Here is a 20424-nt window from a genome sequence, read left to right on the forward strand (position 1 = left end):
TGTCGTAGGTTTCCTTCCAAGAAGTAAGCATCTTTTAATTTCACCGTCTGCAGTAATTTTGGAGCCCAAGAAAATAAAGTCTGTCACTGTTTCCACTGTTACCCCATTTATTTGCCATGAAGTGATGGGGCCAGATGCCATGATCTTCATTTTTTAAATGTTGAGTTTTATGCCACCTTTTTCACTCTCCCCTTTCACTTTCATTAAGAGGCTCTTTAGTTTCAACCCCTGGAGGCATTTCTTATTCCCCTTTCTGTCTTTTCTCCACCATGAGGGTCCCCATTTATAGTTTTTAACAATGTAGTTTAACAACAGGCTCCTTCAATATATTCTATACTTTTTCCCTCTTATATATATGTTTTAACCAATCCATCCTTCAGTTCACTGATCCTCTCTTCAGCTACATCCAATCTCATGTTAAGCCCACAGACTGAGTTCTTAAATTCAGTCACTGTTATTGTAAAGTTCTAGAGTCGGTTTTGATTCTCAGAAATTTTTCCCATTTGTCAAGTATATTTTTGAACAGGTGACGTTTGCATCCGATACCTGTAGCATACCTCTGATATGCTGATATACATCTGATACCTCTGCATCTGGTTCAGTTCTTTTTCTCTTGGTCCTGTTTGTTGTTACACCCTCTTTTGCTTTTTTGGTTGCACGTTGGACACTATGTTCGGAAAACCCTAGAGGTTCTGAGTGATGATGCTGCCTTCTCCAGCATTTCCTCTGACGCAGATCTCCAGTGGGGACAGAGCTATCTGTTCACTCAGGGCCTGAGGGACTTGAGGCTGGGGGGTCCTTGTAAGCTCAGTCTGACCTTCTTCCCCGACACCAGGGAGCTTTCCGGCGTCTCGCTCTGGAAGCCGGGGGTGCCTTCCAGGGCCCCCCATTCTCGGCAGGTCCTGAAGCCCACCATCTGTCTCCTGAGCACCACGAGGTGACTGATGCTCAGCACTCAGCTGGTTTGGGCAGAGTGTTGGGTACGTTTTCTGACATCCGGACTGACTCATCAGGCCTGCGCTCGATTTTTTGTCTCCACAGCCCAAGGAACCCTCTAGAGCTGTGTTAGCCAGCCCCCTCTGCTTGACTTTTTCCTGCCTTTTCTTTGCAGAGTTGGCTTTGCTCAGATGCCCCGAGGGAAGGAGCGGCCCTCTCAGTCTCCAGCTCTCTCACTGGGCTTCCCTTTTGTTTGAAATCTTGGATTGCAGCTAAACCCTTTGACTGTGTGGATCACAATAAACTGTGGGAAATTCTGAAAGAGATGGGAATACCAGACCACCTGATCTGCCTCTTGAGAAATTTGTATGCAGGTCAGGAAGCAACAGTTAGAATTGGACATGGAACAACAGACTGGTTCCAAATAGGAAAAGGAGTTCGTCAAGGCTGTATATTGTCACCCTGTTTATTTAACTTATATGCAGAGTACATCATGAGAAATGCCGGACTGGAAGAAACACAAGCTGGAATCAAGATTGCCGGGAGAAATAATCAATAACCTCAGATATGCAGATGACACCACCCTTGTGGAAGAAAGTGAAGAGGAACTCAAAAGCCTCTTGATGAAAGTAAAAGTGGAGAGTGAAAAAGTTGGCTTAAAGCTCAACATTCAGAAAACGAAGATCATGGCATCCAGTCCCACCACTTCATGGGAAATAGATGGGGAAACAGTGGAAATAGTGTCAGTCTTTATTTTTCTGGGCTCCAGAATCACTACAGATGGTGATTGCAGCCATGCAATTAAAAGACGCTTACTCCTTGGAAGGAAAGTTATGACCAACCTAGATAGCATATTCAAAAGCAGAGACATTACTTTGCCAACAAAGGTTCATCTAGTCAAGGCTATGGTTTTTCCTGTGATCATGTATGGTGTGAGAGTTGGACTGTGAAGAAGGCTGAGTGCCGAAGAATTGATGCTTTTGAAGTGTGGTGTTGGAGAAGACTCTTGAGAGTCCCTTGGACTGCAAGGAGATCCAACCAGTCCGTTCTGAAGGAGATCAGCCCTGGGATTTCTTTGGAAGGAATGATGCTAAAGCTGAAACTCCAGTACTTTGGCCACCTCATGCGAAGAGTTGACTCATTGGAAAAGACTCTGATGCTGGGAGGGATTGGAGGCAGGAGGAGAAGGGAACGACAGAGGATGAGATGGCTGGATGGCATCACTGACTCAATGGACGTGAGTCTGAGTGAACTCCGGGAGTTGGTGATGGACAGGAAGGCCTGGTGTGCTGCGATTCATGGGGTTGCAAAGAGTCGGACATGACTGAGCAACTGAACTGAACTGAAACTAGACTTGTGGCTCAGAGCTGCAGGATCTCTTAAGTACCCCTTTGTCCAGAAGAAGACAAATTCTGACTCTGATCACCTGGTGGTATTCGGGATGGATAGCATCACCATGTGGTTTCTTTTTATGTTGTGTTTTCAGTTTAGAGTTGAGTTTTTCCAGGTGGAGTTTTGCTGTCTTTACTTCTTTACTGTGATTCAATTTTTTGGTTTCAGCAGATGGTTCTTACAGAGGAGAATAACCAGGAAAAAATACTAATGGACAGGGTGCTTGATGTACATCACGAGCAAGAAAACATGCCAAGCCCCAATGGAAAGGCAAGTCCTTGGTCTCGCTCTCTGTCGGATTCTCGTCTTACCATCCATTCTATGCAGGGCTGTTGGGACCTCTCACCGAAGCACCATGTAGGTCTGAGTGGCTGTAAGGGTCCTGTGAGCTCCCAGAGCACAGAAGGCAGTTTTGACCTCACCGATTGCCGGGAGGTACTGTGTTCCCTCCCTCCCAAAACCAGGCTGTGTAAGGTTTCCTTTCCCCCTTAGCGACCCTCCAACGGCTCTCTAAGCCACGAGGAAGACCTGGCTAAGGTGATCAAGCTCCAGGAAATCATAGAGAGGCAGTCATGGGAGTAGAGCCAGATGAAGGAGCGCCTGGCAGCCCTCTCTGCCCACGTGACAGAGCTGGAGGAGGACCTGGACACAGCCAGGAAGGACGTCCTCAAGTTCAAGGACATGAACAGGAAACTTAAGCGGGATGTCCGCAAAGTGAGTGATGGTGGCTGTGTCTGTTGTCCTGAGGTGGAATGTGGGTCCCTTGTTCTCCCGGGGATCTCAGCCTTGGGACGGCTGCGTGAGTAAGAGCAGAGCACTGGAGAGACCGCGACTGGCTGCCTCCCTGCCTCTGCATCGAGGTCTCTGGGGTAGAAGAGGCCTGGTCCAGGCGGTCCATTGGCAGTGGACCAACATGAGGGCAGCCCTGACGCTGTGCTGCACCCTGGGTGTGGACTCCTCATTTCCACAAGTTCTAGGGGGCCCACTGTGTTCCTTTTTTAAAAATTCATTCATCCATTCATTCATTTATTGGCGTATAGTTGCTTTACACTGCTGTGTCAATTTCTGCTGTACAGCAAAGTGAATCAGTCATCTATCTATCTATCTGTCTATGTATCTGCCTCTCTTTTAGATTTCCTGCCCATTTACTTCACCACAGAACACTGACTAGACTTCCCTGTGCTGTACACTAGGTCATTACTCGTTGACTTTATGTGTAGTATCAGTGTTGTATATATGTTAACCTGAGTCTCCCGGTTCATCCCCCCACCCGCCCCCCTGCAACTGCCTGTCAAATGTGTTCCTGATGATGCTGAAATTTCCTTCTGATTCACTCAGGCGAGTCTGGTGACACCTGTGGAGCCCGTTCTCTCGGAGAGATGGGAGCATGCTGTGTGGGCTCTGTTGAGGCAGCCTGCCTGGCCATCTTCTCTAGTTTTCTGAGGTTCCGCTCCTTGAAGAGATGTGTGACAGAGTGATACCAGTGGTCAGACAAGTCGAGTGGCGTTTGCTCACCCTCAGATCCTCAGGCCCAAACTGTGTAACCATGTGGAATCGTGATGTTTCTGGCGGTCGTGTCTGTGGGTGTCGTGATTTATGAGAAACTCCCTATCGGTCACTCTGAAAACAGAAGAGTGCTGGGGGCTCCAGCCTCCACCTGTGAGCCCCTCTCCTCTATGCGCAGACAGACAGTGCCCCCCCTGCCCCCCCTCCCCCTTGAGAACATCTTAGAGAGAACCCCTCCAACATGTGGTACAGCAGGTGTACTTGTTTAGTAGCTTGGTGTGAGTAATTCTGTGTGAGAACTCAAAACAGAAATATTTGCACAGGTTTGTATAACCTATTCACACTACTCTTTGGCAACAGGAGATTAGGTGTCAGAGTTTCATACGTATAGAATTCTAGAGAAAGCGTTTTTAAGACCTTTCACTTTTAATGTTAGGACTTTGCCCACATTGGTTACTTAGTGACCAGGGAGGGACCTGAAATGGATTTTGAAGTGGCGGACAGGAGTTGCACCAGCAGCAAGTTCTGGTCCTGGTTTGAGCGTTTCATACATGTGGTGTAACTGCTTTCGAAGAACTAGGCTTGAGAAGGCTGCTCCCAGTTGTGTACAATTTGACTTCTGTTTCCACTCATTAATATCCTTACTTTAATTCTGAGGAAATTGCATGAGACTTTTCCAATTTTTACTCGAGGAAACGAGCCTCAGAGCTCCCCGTTGGATCTGTTGAGGGTCCCTCCCTGTTCTGGGTCAAGCCCGCCTGTATGGTGTAGCAGACAGAGGTCCTGACTTCATGCCAGATACCTTCCCTCCTGGAATTCTTGCAATAACAGGGTAGTTTAGGATACTTGTTGTTTGCTGTTTGGGTTTATTATGTAGAAAAGAAGCTTGGTAAACCGAGTGGCTGGACAGAACGTTAAGGCAAATGGGTGCCAATCGTGGCAAATGTGACCTTTGAGGTAGGCGCGTTTTTGCTCACATCCGAGAAAACTGCCATGTCAAGGACTTTTATTTTGAGGGTGTTAACTTTATGTTTGATTTGAAACTTAGGACGACGTCAATGAAAAACTTGAAATTGCAAATAAGGATTCTAGGCATCGACAGGTAATGGCTTTTATGAACTGTGTCTGACTTTTATAGTAGTGAATTACTGAGGAAGGAAGGTAAAGATCTTTTCATGTGACTCCCACATTGGAAATCAAGTCCCAATGTAAAGTTCTTATGACCCTAAAATATTGCGTTCAAAAGTGTGGATGTACATCATGGTAAACCAGCTGTACTGGAAGGAAATACATTTTTTAAAATTGAGGGTGACTGCAGCTTACAGGTTTGAATTATTTGGGACTTGGTTTAACCATTTTGTGGAATTCCACTCCTGACTCTTTTGTTTTAACTTGAACATGAATCTGTTCGCTTGTTAGAGTTTTTACTGAAAGAGCAGAGAGCAGCGGGGAACTTCACGGCAGCTGGCTGCCTGTTGGGAACTGGGGTCACTGTGACAAAAGGCAGGGTTAGAGGTCCGGTCTGATAAGGGTTTGCACTTCGTGTGGTTTGGTGAGCCTTACTCCTGTTCCCGAGTGGTCTCAAATAATCAGGATTTAACCAGGAAAACCAAATCTGGCTTCTCCAAAACAAAGTGAGTCAGTCTGGTGTGTGCCAAAGTGTATCATTGTCCCCACCACAAAGATAAAATACTAGAAATGTATGATGGGCAATGCTAATTAAGAGCATTACGATATACAAAATAATGGCTGTAAAAGGCAGAACAGAAAATACTATGTACCATATGCTATTGTTTTCTGAGGGTTTTAAAGCATAGCATATTGTTTGTGTACGTACATAGAGTAATACGCACACAGAAAATGTAAGAAAGCTGCTTAGAAACAAATGCTAACCTCAGGAACCTGAGCTTATAGATACTTTAATTTTTTTCTTTTTTAAAAAAGAATCTGTCTAAATGTTCTACATTGAAAGTTTTTCAGAGTAAGAAGATCTGTTAAAAGAATAATCGTGCATTTACAAATATTAGTGGACTGGCATTTCACCAGGCATGCTCTTATCAGGTCTGTATTTCAGAGGAGATGAAAGCCGTATTTTGGCTTACACGCCCGTGGCCATCTGCGGTCGGTAGGGTTCCCTCTAAATGATGATTCTCGTGATGTTTTAAAAAGGGTCCGTACTGAACCCTTCTTCCCTTAACTTGTCAATAAGAATGAGTAAGATTCTACAGAAAACTGATCTTCTTTGATATATAAGAACTTTTTTTTTTTAAGACGTCCTTGGGGAACGTTTAGGAAAAGCAAATAGTCTGGCAGGAGGTGTTCTGCTCACTGAGACCAAGCCCAGGAACACAGAGAAAATTTACCCTAACGCAGCTTCGGAAACAGAATGAATCCAGTAGACACATGCATTTAGGTTTTGTCTCAGCTTACTTAAAGCGACAGTGGCTACACCTCTCGGACTGTTTTGATCCTCTGCTGTCCCTTTGTAGACAGAGGATAAGAACTGCCAGTTGCAGGAGCTGGAGCTGGTAGAAAAGCTGTAGCAGACGCTGCGGAAGGCGGAGACACTGCCCGAGGTGGAGGTGGACCAGGCACAGAGGGTGGCCGCGCTCTCCAAGGTGCTCTTCTGGTCCCTGGGGGGCAGGCGCGGGGAGGGCCTGTTCCCCTGCTGTCCCACTGCGCCCCTGCCCGTGCTGCTCAGTACACACAGGAGCGAAGACACGGGGGTCGTGCTGCCTGTCTGAGATGGGAGCGCTCCCTGAGTGTCAGGCAGCCTCCGCTTCTGTGTCATGTGTCCGTTAATTTCCCTCCAGTTTTGTTCTGTGTGTCCCCAGGACGCTTCAGCTCCGAGTCACTGCTGCTCAGAGTTCAGTCAGCAATTCAAATCCTAGCAGGATAGAGACCTAGAAAAATCCCATTCTCGTTTAAGAGATGGCCAGAAAGCTCTGTAATGAACAGTTTTAAGTCTATCCATACACTTGTTGAAGAAGTCACAGCGGGGCACGTGCAGACCCGGGGCCCCACTCCCCGCTCGCCATCCCCGGGAGCCCGCGGGTGAGAGGCCGCGTCCCTGGGATGTGGCGCTGCTGGGGGCATCGTCCCCACTGCCAACCAGCCAGCCACCCGGTCCTTCTGGCGGGAAAGGTGTTGCCCCGCGCTGCCGGTGGGCACTGGCTGGGCATGGAGAGTCGGGCCGGGTCTGTGCTGGCACAGCTGTCAGGAGCGTTGCGCGGAGCTCAGTGAGCGGCTGAGGGGCCATGAGGTCGCGGGCGGCCGCCGGTGTCGGGTGCTCACAGACCCTCCCAGAGCAGGGTCATTAACAGCCGCCAGGGGGCGCCCTTCTGCCTGTGATCTTCCTCTCCAGGCTTGATTTCTCTCCCCTGGCGTCTCTGCTGTCCGTCCGCGGTCGGCCGGCCTTGTAGTCCGACCTTTTGTCTTCCGGAAGCTCTACCACTCAGGAGGCTAAACAGTTTGAACTTTCTTCCCAGCCTAGGAAGGTAGAACTTGTGCCTTGCGCTTGCTGCTGCCTGCTGCCCGCGCTGGCTCGCCACAGGCAGTCCGAGGAGGGAGCGCAGCGGCCGGGGTGTGGGGCCCAGAGCGGGGGGGGGGGGCGGGGGGGGGGCGGGGGGGAGCGGGGGGGGGGGCGGGGGGGGGGCGGGGGGGGGCGGAGCACGTCTCCTCTCATGAGCCGGTCACCAGAACCCAACGTGAGCCACGTGTCCCCCTCGAACCTGGGGCCCGTGGTCCGCACAGAGCATGGCCCGCTTGCCGCCCCTGCGGTCACAGCCCGCGTGTCGTCAGGACAGGGTCGTTGCAAGCGGAGCTGACGCTGTTCTTGGCCCACGGGCGGGAGAGAGACAGGGCAGCATCGAAGATAGGCTGCGCCAGATGGAGGCCCAACTGGAGGAGAAGAACAAGGAGCTGCAGCGGGTGCCTGTGCTGACGGGGAGGCGGCCTTTGGGCGGGGCCAGCGCTGCCTTTCTCCGCCGCTCCCGTCTCTGCGTGTGTGGCCCCATCTGCTGATCGGGGCACCACCTCCTCGGGAGCAGGGCCAGAGGTGGTCGCCCATAGGCGGTGGGCAGGGGCCAGGGCGTCCCCACGTTCAAAGAAGCTGCTTGTTGCTCTGACCAGCCAGTCCGGGGAGCTGCTTGGGATACAGGTGGACCTCACGACTGCCCCTCAAACAAACCTGACTGTGCCAGCCCGGGGCCCATGAAACTGAAGGCATGGTGCCCAGGTGTGGAGCCTGCTTGCCTCGGACGTGGCGCTGGAGTCCCACATGCCAAACTGCTGGCCCAGACTCGGTGTGTGTGTAGAATGGCTGCTCCTAGGCAAGAGGAGAACCGTAGTTGCGCTGCGACAGAAGGAGCGTCGGGAAAGGGTGATGGTGGAGGCTCGCATCACCGAGTCCTGAGAGAGGTTTCCCGGAAAGGTTGGCCACACGGCGATACAGACCATCCAGGAAATGGAGTGGGGATCCCGGGTCCCGCCTCACGTGTCAGTACTGTCCCCACCATGCCTGTGTTCTTGGGCCTGGACTGCAGAGCCTCACAGGCGGGCTCCCAGGGGCAATGGTTCTGACTCCCATCGTGAGACTCGCGGTGAGGCGCCCTCCTCGCTTAGGCAGAGAGCTCAATATCTCCCGATCAGGGGTGTACTTCCTTACTATCAGAACAGCTGCTCAGAGGCTGTTGAAATCAGGATGCTGTTGATGACTAAGTCAGTTCAAAGTCAACTTTGGTTTTGCTTTAAAAATCTTTGAATGCCAATGCCTTATTGTGGAAGCTGTGACAGGTTTTGTTTCCTTGGGCTCAAAAATCACTGCAGACGGTGACTGCAGCCATGAGATTGAAAAATGCTTGCTCCTTGGAAAGCAATGACAAACATAGACAGCATATTGAAAAGTAGAGACATCACTTTGCCGACAAAGGTCCATATAGTCAAAGCTGTGGTTTTTCCGGTAGGCACGTATGGGTGTGAGAGTTGGACCATAAAGAAGGCTGAGCACTAAAGAATTGATGCTTTTGAGTTGTGTTGCTGGAGAAGACTCTGCTTTAACAGAAAATAAACTTTTTAAATGTATTACGATGGAAATTTTCAAACATGCACAAAAGTGGATGGAGTAGTATAATAAATACCATGACCCGTCCCGTCAATTAGTCTCAGCAATTTCTAACACAGAGCCAATCTCAAATAGATCATTCTTTTGTCGTCTCTCCATTTTTTTTAATACAGTAGGTCCTAAACAGCTTTTTAAACCTTGAAATTGATGCTCATTTTATAAAACACAGACTTGCCAACGTTGTTACTACATTTAAAAATTGCTTGAGATAATTATTTCCAGTTTTTTAATATGAATTTTCATATTGGAAAAGACCCTGATGCTGGGGAAGATTGAAGTCAGGAAGAGAGTGGATAACAGAGGATGAGATGGTTGGACGGCATCACCAACTCAATGGACATGAGTTTGAGCAGATTCTTAGCAGAAGTCGAGTTACATTTTCCTTATGGCTAATCCACTGCTGTAACACGTATAGCATTTCTGGTTTTGAACAGTGAATGTGTTTGCATTATAGATGGATTTAGAGTGTGTGGCCATTATGTGTGGTTCAGAATTCTGAGTAGTCCTTCCTGGGTTCACCCGAAAGCTGAGACAAAGCGTGAGCTTTTCACGTGGACTGTGCTGTGCATCAGAAAGATAATACGAGCCACATACACAATCTAAAATTTCCTAAAAACCAACGGGCTACTTGACGTCCTTCTTTCACCGCGAGTCTTGAAATCCTCTGTGTGATTTCCACATCAAGCCTTGCACCAGCCTGTCTCACGTGCTCAGGGGCTGCACGAGGCGAGTGACTGCCGTGGCCGACAGCACAGAGCTGCCAGATTGAGTTAAGTGACTCACGAACATGGCCCGTTTGACTTGTTTTACCCCATGAGGAAGTGAAGTGGGCTGTAGAGGAATGAATGTGAGGAATGTAGGTGAGCTCCATGGAGACAGTTTAAAGCAGTGAGAGGAGCGAGGGCAGTAGAGTGAGTCGTGTCCCCCTGACCCAATCCCCCGCCTGAAGTCGAGCTTCTCTCTACCGACTTCATCGTCGTTAATGGCTTGCCATGTTTCCTCCAGAGAAACCTTTTCTGCACCTGAGATGGAACTTCCTCTTCATTATGGTTTATAAGGGTTAATATTGTTCTGAGTGTTTATATATGCTAGGGACTCTTAGAGAACATTTTCTCAGAATTAAAATCTTCGGAGTTGATACCTACTAACGTAACCTGTTATGCACATTTTTGTGGAAGTCATTTTACATCTGGAAAGCAAGCAGTGCAGGCTGTGTCATTTGCTGTTTCGTAGGACCAGCTGATTCTAAACCTGGAAACCCTGAGAGCCGAACTGGACCAGACGAGGCTGCGAGGGGCTCCCCTCCACCACGGGTAGGCTGCTCCCCCGGGCAGCTCCCCTCAGCGCTGTCGAGTGTGACAAGGGCCTGTCTGGTGTGTGGATAGTATGACTGGGTGTTGCTCATGGTCACACCTCAAGGAGCCTGTAGCTTCATGGCCAGCGAGAGGGAAGAGACAAGCATCGTTCCTTAGGGTTAAACTTGGTACCACGGAGTGGTAGTCACAGGATTGACAACACTCAAAACCACAGGCAGAGGTTTGGAAGTGGGGGGCCGACAAGTTGATATTTGGGTGTATTCATTTGAGGGGCCTGACAGACTGTGACACTGATGTTTCTGAAGAGTCGCAGAAGGTTAATGACCTGTAGTCTTTTTTTATATGAATGGAGACTGAGACATGACTTGCCGTTGACTGCGGTGGGAGGAATCACCTGACTTGTGAATGAGGCGAGCAGATTACTGAGCATCCTGATTTTTTTCTTACTCGTTGTTATAGGGGCAGTAATTCTTATTAAGTATTTAAATGTTTCTTTGGCTTCTTCACAGAAAATGGTCACAAGTGAGAGATAAACTTTAGCAAAGGTCATTAAGTGCTTAACTGGTGACATTCATTCATCTGTAGGAAATCGACTACTGCTTGAATGCTGACTTAGGAGACAGTTTGGAGCCCATACGCATATTTCTGTGTTTGTGTGCTTAGGGGATCCTCGCAGTCCAGGGCCCCCACCCAGCCTTCTTCTAGAGAAAAGGAGATGTCATTTGAGACAAAGGCAGAGCCAGAAACGGGTCCTGTGTCCGAAACCACGGCAGGTGGAGTTCAAAGAGAGCACGTGCCCTGCAGAACGGGAGGGGATGTGGCCGGACTTGGTGGCAGAGCTCCTCCAGGGTGAGGGGCTGGTGCTGTCAGAGGTGGGGAACCCCTGCTCCCAGGGTGGATGAGGTGAGTGTGAGGAGTACTGCATAGACAATGGAGGAAGAAGAGGTGGACACGGCCTCCTGCTCTTGGGAGTTTATGGGTAACGAGGAGGGCCCTGGTGCCAGGTCCCAAGGCCTGGCACAATTGGGGGGTTCAGTTGGAGAAGCCTGGGGCCTGGTCACCAGTCCCCTGTGTGTCGTGAGAGTGAGAGACGAGAAGAGGAAGCAGCCGTGGGGCAGGAGGGGCTGCTGTGCTCTGAAGACAGTGGCCCACAGTGGCTGGTGCAAGGGAGGGGTGTCTCCAGGCGGCAGCTCTCGAGGGGTCATGGCAGTGACTTAGCAGCACAGATGGGGCCTTAGAGCGGGGCTTGCGGGCAGTGTGGGCTGGGTGGGGGGCGCTATGCTAGCTCAGGAGGGAGGGAGTGGGGACTGAAAACTGGCTCACAGGCAGGGCAGGCACGGTGTATTTGGTGAGACCTCCCAGAGGAATTGGTCACCTTGTCTCTGAGACCTTCTCCCGGAGGAAAGAGCTTCGGGTGAGGAGGGGGAGAGAGATGGAGGCTGCACCCCGCGAGGGGACTGGGAGGTGATGGTTGGGGGGCGACCCAACCCAGAGGCCTCTGTGGCCCTCAGAGGACCCTTGAGGGTCCACAGTCCACAGCGGGACTGTGTTGTACGCCCCACTCAGTTCCCAAGTGTGCTCTGGTCCCAGGCCCTTGGGTGGAAGTGGAGCAGAGAAGGGAGCAGTTCTGTCAGGAGGGAGGGGAGATGGGAGGGAAGACAGGTGTGGCTCCGGGAGATTCCAGACTTCCATCTCCTGTGCAGCACAGTGTTCCTCGCAAAACCGTCGAGCAGAGCAGCGTGTGACCCCGAGCAGGCTGAGCTGGTGGTTGGCCCTGGCCACTCTGCAGACGTATGGGGTGTCCTGTCCTCGGAGGAGGGCTCTGTCTCCCGGGTTTAGGGACTCCTGCACGTGAAGGCGCCACCCCCTTCCCAGAGACAAGACTGAGCAGAGCCCGGGCGGTCCTGCAGTGCAGGCGGCTCACAGTCAAGGCGGGGCTGCCCTGCCTCCCAGCAGGCCTCTACTGAGTGAGCTCCTGGCACCTGCAGGCCCAGGCCTTAGTGCTCAGGGCCTGAGCATCTGTGCTGGGCCATGTTCAGCCCAGAGTCTGGTGACACGCTCACCTCTGCTTTAATGGGAGACACCAATGGTGCTCAGCTCCGAGCTGTGGGTCCGAGGCTTTTCTGCTGCGGGTTGTCTGAGGTGCCTTTAAAAACACTGAGAGCGTTGCAGACAGTGTTCCAGGCAGACCAGTGATTGTGATCCATGGACTTCACGTGGGAGAGGGAGGTCAGAGTAGGCACGGGCCGAACGGGAGGTGGGGTGCCAAGGGGAAAGCAGAGCAGGTGCAGGCCCCGCCGTGGGACCTGAGAGTGGGCTCCAGGGGGACCCTGGACGCCCCAACCCCAGACAACCGATCCTGTCCTAGTCAGCTCCACACCCTCGCGTCAGCACTGTCTTCCCCACATACGGGAGTTTTCCAGCTGCTGGGGATGAGCCCTGAGTGTCTGCGGAGCAGCGGGCGGCCTGTTGCTGTTGGAGCCAGGAGGGCAGTATCCTCCCGGGAGCCCTTTTGCTGTGAAATTGCCAATCTTCCAAATGGACATGCTCTGGCTCGACTGACAGAGTGAGCTCTCTTTTCTTCTAACAGCGCTCTTCTTTGCCATGTGTTTCAGCCGACCCCACTTGAGCAGCGCCCCAGAACTCAGGTTCCCTGTGGCGAACTGGCCAGCAGACTCCTCTGGCAACGGGGCGGTGCTGCAGCGCCCCCAGAAATGCCGGCTGGCAGTGCTGCGCAACGAGCTGTCCAAGGCAAGGACCCCCGCCACCCCTTTCCCGTCCCTGGTGGGCACCTTGTGAGGCACGTGCCCCCTCACACTGTGGTCCTGAGGTGGATTTGGAGCAAAGCGCTGATAGGTCGCTTTATGTCTTCCCATTTTCCTTTTTCTGGCTAAGAGTTTACTTTAAAGGCATGCTTTTTTTTTCTTAAAATAACCAATTTGGATAACTTGTGGCCTACTGTGAGGCCCAGCATGGTACTAACTAGCACAGTTTTGAAATCGTTCTACGAGTATATGGATATACATATCCATCAGCTTATAGTGAGAAGAATTCTCATTGGAAGTTTAAGTGCCTTTATATTTTCACCTCGTTCATGGCATGTATTTGTTCATACATGTCTGTGTTTTGAGCTTCCACATTCAGTGAGCAGTTAGTTTGGGCCAGACATGGTCAGAAGTAGGACTCCAGCAGTGAATTAAAAACCGTGTGTGTCCTTTTTCCACTGCTACGGAATGAATCATTGCAAAGCTTAGTGACTTCCCAGGGAGCAGCTCACAGTCCCCAGTGCCTGTGCATTGTAGCAGGCGGGCCTGGTTCAGAGCCTCCTGAGGGCACAGACACGGGAAGGCCCCCCAGGGCTGGATTGCAGGCTTTCAGACTCACCTGGCTGCTGGGGACAGGCCGAGGTCCCTGCCATGTGCCTTTCCCATGGCCTGGCTTTCCTTGGAACACCCTCTGAGAGCGAGAGCGCGGGGTTTAGCCCGGGGCCTTTTGTGCCCCGGTCTCGAGGCTGCACACCTTCACTTTTGTTTGCGAGAGTGAGCTGCGAAGTCCTGCCTCACTCGGGCTGAGCAGGAGTTGCCCCTTCTGCCTCTTGAAGGGAGGAGGATGGAAGAATTTGTGGACCCCTTTTTAAACCCGCACAGCCTGTTGAACAGTAATGAGCAGGGAAAGGAGACCAGAGTGCCCGAGTTGTCCGAGGAGGAGGGGACGATCGTGTGTGAACAGGGTGGCCAGCAAGGTGACACCAGGAGGGTGACCTTGAACCGGAGTCCCGGAGGCAGGAAGAGAAGTAGCCACTTGGAGATAGCAAAAGGGTCGTGTCAACCAGCGGGGACAAAGGAGAGAGCGGACCACGTCAGGGAGGAGCCTGGGCTTAGGCCTGAGCAGCTCAAGGCCAGAGCCTGTTTCCTGAGGCGAGGAGGGCTGCCAGGGCAGGGAGCTAAGAGCCGGGCCTCAGCCCTGTTGAGGTGGACGAGCCCATGGGGTGTCCCGGGGATGTGTCAGAAGAGCAGCTGAGTGTTTCGGCCTGCATCCAGGAGAGGACTCACTGAGCTCAGGGTGGACTTTGGTCGTGGGCATACAGATGGCATTTAAAGGCACGAGCACAGTAAAGTCACCAGGCGGGTGCCGGTGGAGAGAGATGGGGTGCAAGGGTAGAGCTGTGGGGCACCCCACATTCCAAGCTTGAGAAGGGGCACAAGGGACTGAGGAATAACCGCAGGGAAGGCAGGGCCTGGAGCCCAGGGAGAGACATGCTGGGAGGGGATGTAGGGGAGGGCAAGGAGGGGAGGGGGCTTGGTAACATGGGTTCCTGGAGCCCCCAGGGAGCTGCCCTGCAAGGCGGGGCACACCGCCTGCTGGCAGAGAGCTGGAGACCAGGCGGGGAGGGGGACTGTAGAGGCCGCTCCCAGGGAGCTTTCAGAGACCCGCAGTGGGTGCTGCAGGGAGCCCTGAAGAAGGAATATGCTGGTTCCCCTTGTGCGATTGGAAGGCAAGAGAAGGGAGAGGACATGCTGACCGGGCTGATAGGGGTGAACCCATAGGCAGCTGGTTCGCTGGAGCGGAGCAGGAATGATGGCAGGTGGTCCTGGAGCCAGCGAAGGGGGTAGCCCAGCCCTGGGGTGGGGTCTTGACGAAGACAGGAGACGAGGGCCCTGGCCACGCGGGACAGGGAGCCAGCAAGCCAGCACCTCGAGGCTGCCCCTCAGTTCCTTTGAGGTCATGTCTGGGAAAGAAGGCAGGACCTGGGTGACAGTATGGCAGGGGGGAGATTTGCAGAGAGAAGGGTGTTAGGTGTGAGAGCGGGAGGGCGGCGCGGAGCCCCGCCGGCACTCTCCCATGTGTCTCTGATGACAGAGCTGCCCTTGCGGTGCGAGGGGCCGTCTCCCAGAACAGCCCGAGGGCCTGTGCCCCAAGAGGAGAGCCGCAGCGGGGCTAGCCCTCCCGTCCCCTGGCTGCCCCTGCTTGCTCCTGTCTGTGGGTGTTCAGACCAGCCTGGGAAATGGAGGGCTGGGAGCCTGTGAGGACAGCACTCTCCAGTGAACTGGTACCAGTGATGACCACTGATAGGGACACAGCGGCTGCGGAGCTGAAGGGTTCTTTTTTCTTATTTTCCTCTAGCCTGGCTGATGGAGGTATGGATGTATTTTTGTAATTTTCAGTTTCTGTCTCTGACTCCATCAGCCCAGCCTTGTGAATAACCTCATAGGATTGCCTGCCGTCCACGCTGAGACCTGAGTGTCACCATGCCATCTAGGAACTGGATTCTCCCCCTGCCCGTTTCTTCAGTCCTGCTCGCTTAAGAGATGGCAGTGTCTCATGAGCATGGCCCATTTATCCACAGTCAGGGTTTCCATGTAAAATTGGGTTCAGTTCCTGATAGACTTGAGCTGCCCTGAATGTCGCTGACGAGATGTGGTCCTCTCGTGCCCAGGTGCAGACCCTGAAGGAGCAGGACTGGGAGCGCGTGTAGCAAGCCAGTGTGCTGGCCATCGTGGCCCAGGCATTTGAGAGTGACAAGGGCGTGTCTGACAGCGAGGGCAACAGGGTCACCCTCTTCAGCTCGGCCACTCAGCTGTCGCGCAGCGGGCAGGCCAATGCCAAGACTCTGACTGTGATGCTGCAGGAGCAGCTGGACGCCATCAATGAAGAGATCCCGTGGGTGATCCCGAACTCGGCTCCCCAGAAACTCGGTTTCTCTGAGGAGCTGTCTTCTCCTAGGGACCTCTGAGTGTTCTATAGTAAGAAACCTGACCTCAGGTCTGCTTCAAGAATTTTCAGTTTTGAGATTGCCCTTGATTATAGAGTTCGGTCAGCCGGGGGGTTCTGTCCATGGTGTGGTGTCAGCACTCTGTGGGGGGGTGTTGTGGGGTGTCCCCCCTCAGCTCTGAGCCCCAAGGTGGGTGAGGTGCCGAGGCGGTGTCCCCTGCGGCCCGTGCACCCTCCTGTGTCCCTCGGAGCCCCCCACATTCTGGTGAAAAGCCACCTGGTGAAAGCTGGGGTTTTGGGATTGACAAATTCCCCCTCAGACCCACATTTTCCTTTTTAACTTAATACAGTGTGAAGATTGGCTTGTTGTAAGACAGTGGTCCAAGGACATGTGTTTGAGTTTTTCTCATCTCATCAGTATATTTAAGATGTTTTCTTTAGATACCGTCTTGGCAGTTATAACAATTTATAAAACAGGATAGAATCCAAAGACCTGCCTCGTGGTGAGCAGGGGACCTTGGGTCTGGGTGCAGCTGGGCGGCTGGGGGCCCCAAGGCCTGCCTGGTGCCACACCCGCACAGCTATGCCCGTGTCCCGAGTCCACGTTCAGAGTGGCCGCAGGCCGGTGACCCTGCACAGGACCAGGCAGAGCTGCTGTTCAGACTGTTCTCATCAGGTCAGCCCAGGCCGAGGTGCCCGTTCCTCTTGGTCGAGCGCGGGGGGCCGGGGGAAAGGGAGGGGGTGAATGGGACAAGCAGCAAACACAGGTGGTGTCGCCTGCCCATTTGACGCCAAGACAGACAGCTTTGTGGGCCGTGTTTGAGCACAGACAAGCTCAGAAAGATGGTCTTTCCGTGTCCCTGCAGGAAGTATGGAACAGTTATATATTAATATTTTTATTTTTACAGCAAGTTGTCAGGTAAAAGTGATTTTTCCTTATGCGACAAGTTGACTTGGTGTAAATGGTAAATTCTGTCCATCAACTTGTTATCAACAGTGAAAAACTTTCAAGATGTATAAGTAGAAGCTAAGCTGGAGAGTTTACTTCCTGTAAGAATCTTGTATTTTAATTTGAAAATCATTTTATTTGCATAATCGTGTATTTAAACTGCTATATAAAATCATCCACAATACATTAGGGGAGAAGAGCAGAAACTGTGAATTCTAGGTTAATGCAGCACATTGACATGAATCCAGAAACTCCCACAAAGCTGGTGGAGAACTTCATCAAGTGATGCGTTTGTACATATACAACCTTAAAAAAAAAAAAAAAAGATCAACTCAGCACTTCATCTGGTCTGGAGACTTGTGTTTAGAAACTCCAGCTTGTTTGTGAATTGCTGTTTTGATTGTACAGTGTTTCCGATTCCCAGTGGAAAAGACTTGAGGCACTGACGTGCATCTCTGCCCTGAGATGTATTGTCAACTTCAGGTATCTCCTCACAGGAAGAGAGTCGCCACCAGGGCCCCTTCAGAATGTTAAGAGTAAATAAGTGAAATCAAGCGTGAATGATCAGGGGCCAGTTTGTAAGACTCAGTGCTAAGTTATTCTAAGTTTGAGAATATTCAAAAGAAGAAAAGTAGAATCTTTTGGCTGAGATGTTAATTGAGCAACTGTTTCTGAAATTTGCTAATCGTGACACAGAATGCCAGGCCAAATTTGTTGTCCAGACATGTTCCTCTGCTGACAAAGGCAGGTGGTGGGTTTTATTCTATTTTAGGTTGATCAAAGAAGAGAAGGAGAACACGGAGCAGCTGGCCGAGGAGACTGAGAGCATGGAGGGCAGGGGTAGCTTAGTCAACCTCCGTCGTTTTATTTTTTTATTTTTATTTTTTGCCGGGAGCCGGCATATTGCATATTGAGTGCATATTGCATATTGCATATTGAGTGCAGCACTTTGCACAGCATCATCTTTCAGGATCTGCAATAGCTCAACTGGAATTCTATCACTGCTGGGAGCCAGCGTGAGGAACTCCGCCCATGACAAAGGTCATGAGGAAGGAGGCTCAGCATACGCAAAGGCGGGATCAAGCCTCAGGAGTCCCCCTGGAAATTCTCGAGCATCTAGCCCCAAAACCAAAGTCTGCCTACTTTCTGCTTTGTGCTCTCACCTACACCTCTGACTTTACAGGGGGCTGTCCCCCACTACCTCTCTCTGAAAAAAGAGTTAGCTTACAGTTCCAGTTAATAATTCCTGGGTGTGACAGTGTTTAACCTACAAACTCCTTTGGAAATCCTCTAGCCTGCCTGAATAGGTTTTTCTGGCCACACGTGATTGTTCAGAGCCTCCCAACTGTGAGAGGCAGGAGATGTTCTAAACTGTCTAAACGCAGATTCTTTTGAGTAGTTAAAAGATTGATTAGAAATTGTATTGGTGAAGGGATTTTCACTTGTTGGGCCAATGTTTGCTTCTAAGTTTCCATATCCCTTACCTGCTGTGTCCCTGGCAGTGTATTGATTAATATAATTGGTGTAAGTAGTAGCTTTAATGTTTGTAACTGGGACCCTTGAGTTAATTCTTTTTCTTGTTATAGCCCACCACACCTTTGCTCTGTAGGAATGCAACTTTATCTAATGCTTTTGGAGGGTGGCTCCTGACCAATCACCTTTAGAGAAAAATAAGTTTTCTGAAGAAAAGGTCTTAAAATGTTAACAGGCCTCTGGGCCAGAAGATGATGCAAATCACCTAAGCTTTTGCATATGATAAGTTTGCAAGAAGAAAGCCTGGCTTGCTGCATGACTCTACCCCTTCCCCCATTATCCTCTATGCATAACTTAAGGTATAAAAACTACTTTGGAAAATAAAGTGTGGGCCTTGTTCACCCAAACTTGGTCTCCCCATGTCGCTCTCTCTCCCAAATTCTGGCTGAGTCTTCATCTGGAGCGCGGAACCCTCCATGCTTGCTAACTATTCCTGGGCTTCTAAGATCCGACCGGGGAGGCCTCAGTGTCTCCTCTCCTTTGGGAGAACGGAAGGACGCCTGCGGCCTACGTAAGTGGTGCAAACTTCTCGTCTTCAAGTTTTATTGGTCTCCCGCGTAAACCAAGCTACTCAGCCTCTTTTCTTCACTGAATTTTCCTACTGAGCTATCCTTATTTCAGCCGCTTTTCTCCACTGAATTTCCTCACTGAGCTATCCTCATTCTATTACTCTTTATATCCTTAATTAACGTTTAATTAAGCAGTTGTTTCCTGATCTTCACCTACGCCGTCTTTCCTTCGAATACCCTGGATCAGCCGGGGCTGGACCCCGGCAATTTTTTAGTTTTTCATTGTATTTTATTAATTGTTTTAATTAAAATTTATTTATTTTAATTGGAGGCTAATTCCTTTACAATATTGTATTGGTTTTGCCATACATCAACAGAATCCGCCACGGGTGTACATGTGCTCCCCATCCTGAACCCCCCTCCCACCTCCCTCCCCAATCTGGGTCATCCCATGCACCAGCCCCAGGCATCCTGTATCCCACATCGAACCTGGACTGGCGATTCGTTTCTTTTATGATATTATACATGTTTCAATGCCATTCTCCCAAATCATCCCACCCTCTCCCTCTTCCAAAGAGTCCAAAAGACTGTTCTATACATCTGTGTTTCTTTTGCTGTCTCACATACCTCCGTCATTTTACATCAGTGAGCTCCCTCAACCTGCATCCCGCCTCCTCATGTGCCGGCTCCTGCCCACCCAGCAGTGGGCACTCCAAGCCCCGAAGGAGGCAGCACAGCCCGGCGCGGGAGGGAGACCCACTGGGCATCATGACTCTGGTATATGTCTGCCTCCTCCCTGCCGCATCTCTCCCTGAGCACACTGGTTTTCTTTTTTGTTTGTTTTTTCTCTTTTTACCCAGAAGAAAATCAGGTACATTTGCTATGCTCAGAGGTCTAAAGTTTTTTAAACTGCCTAGTCTTTAATCATTCTACAATGTCGCAGTGACAAATTAGTCTTGTTATTTGAACCACTGGCTTAGCACGTCATCATGAACTCAGCCAGAGCCTGCCTCTGTAACGTTGGGCCTGGCCTGTGCTGGGCACAGCAGCTGCAGGGAAGTTTCTGTTCTCAGGGAGCAGACAGCTTCGTGAAAGTAACCATAGGCAGCTCTCATGGCGTGTGAGACCAGTGCAGCACATTTTCCATTGGGGATGCCTGGCTGCAGGGTGCAGGGCATGTGGTGGGAACAAAACCAAGAATCTACACTGGTCCGCTTGCTGGTGGACCTGGCCACGCGCTCAGGCCAGCTGTATGTGTGAAACCAGGTTAAAAGCCCAGGGCCCCAGGGAGGACATCGGGCTGCCTCACTTTTCTGGGTCTAAAACTGGGATGATGACCTAGGGTGCGGTGACAGAGTGTGCGGCTCTAAAGCACATGTTCCAGCTTTCTGGCGTGTTTAGCTTAGGTTTTGTGAGTGCATTGCTATTTACCCCATGAAATCACGTGTA

General features: G+C 51.0%; 1 protein-coding gene and 1 pseudogene across 17 annotated transcripts in view; one reads left to right on the plus strand and one right to left on the minus strand.

Moving 5' to 3' along the window:
* The window catches only part of LOC147343385 (liprin-alpha-1-like), a 98670-nt gene that overhangs the window by 64284 nt on the left and 13962 nt on the right, over window positions 1–20424 (plus strand). Inside the window, exons 1-2 of one of the 16 annotated variants that reach the window (XM_086379867.1) lie at window positions 2770–3042; window positions 10190–10269. The exons of the other annotated variants lie outside the window; for them this stretch is intronic. Coding sequence (XP_086235993.1) covers window positions 2917–3042; window positions 10190–10269 — 206 coding nt within the window. The 5' untranslated portion in view covers window positions 2770–2916. Of the gene's footprint in view, window positions 1–2769; window positions 3043–10189; window positions 10270–20424 lie in introns of those variants that run through there. 16 annotated transcript variants of the gene reach the window in all.
* LOC147343386 (uncharacterized) lies at window positions 5737–7592 on the minus strand (annotated as a pseudogene). The gene is made up of 2 exons (XR_015155954.1): window positions 7531–7592; window positions 5737–7373 (listed from the first exon to the last, which is right to left on the minus strand). The product of XR_015155954.1 is annotated as an uncharacterized LOC147343386 (transcript).

The sequence above is a fragment of the Bos grunniens genome, chromosome 27 (genome assembly GCF_055505025.1).
Source record: "Bos grunniens cultivar Pamir isolate PY7600 chromosome 27, Bosgru_T2T1.0, whole genome shotgun sequence".
NCBI classification, from domain to species: domain Eukaryota; kingdom Metazoa; phylum Chordata; class Mammalia; order Artiodactyla; family Bovidae; genus Bos; species Bos grunniens.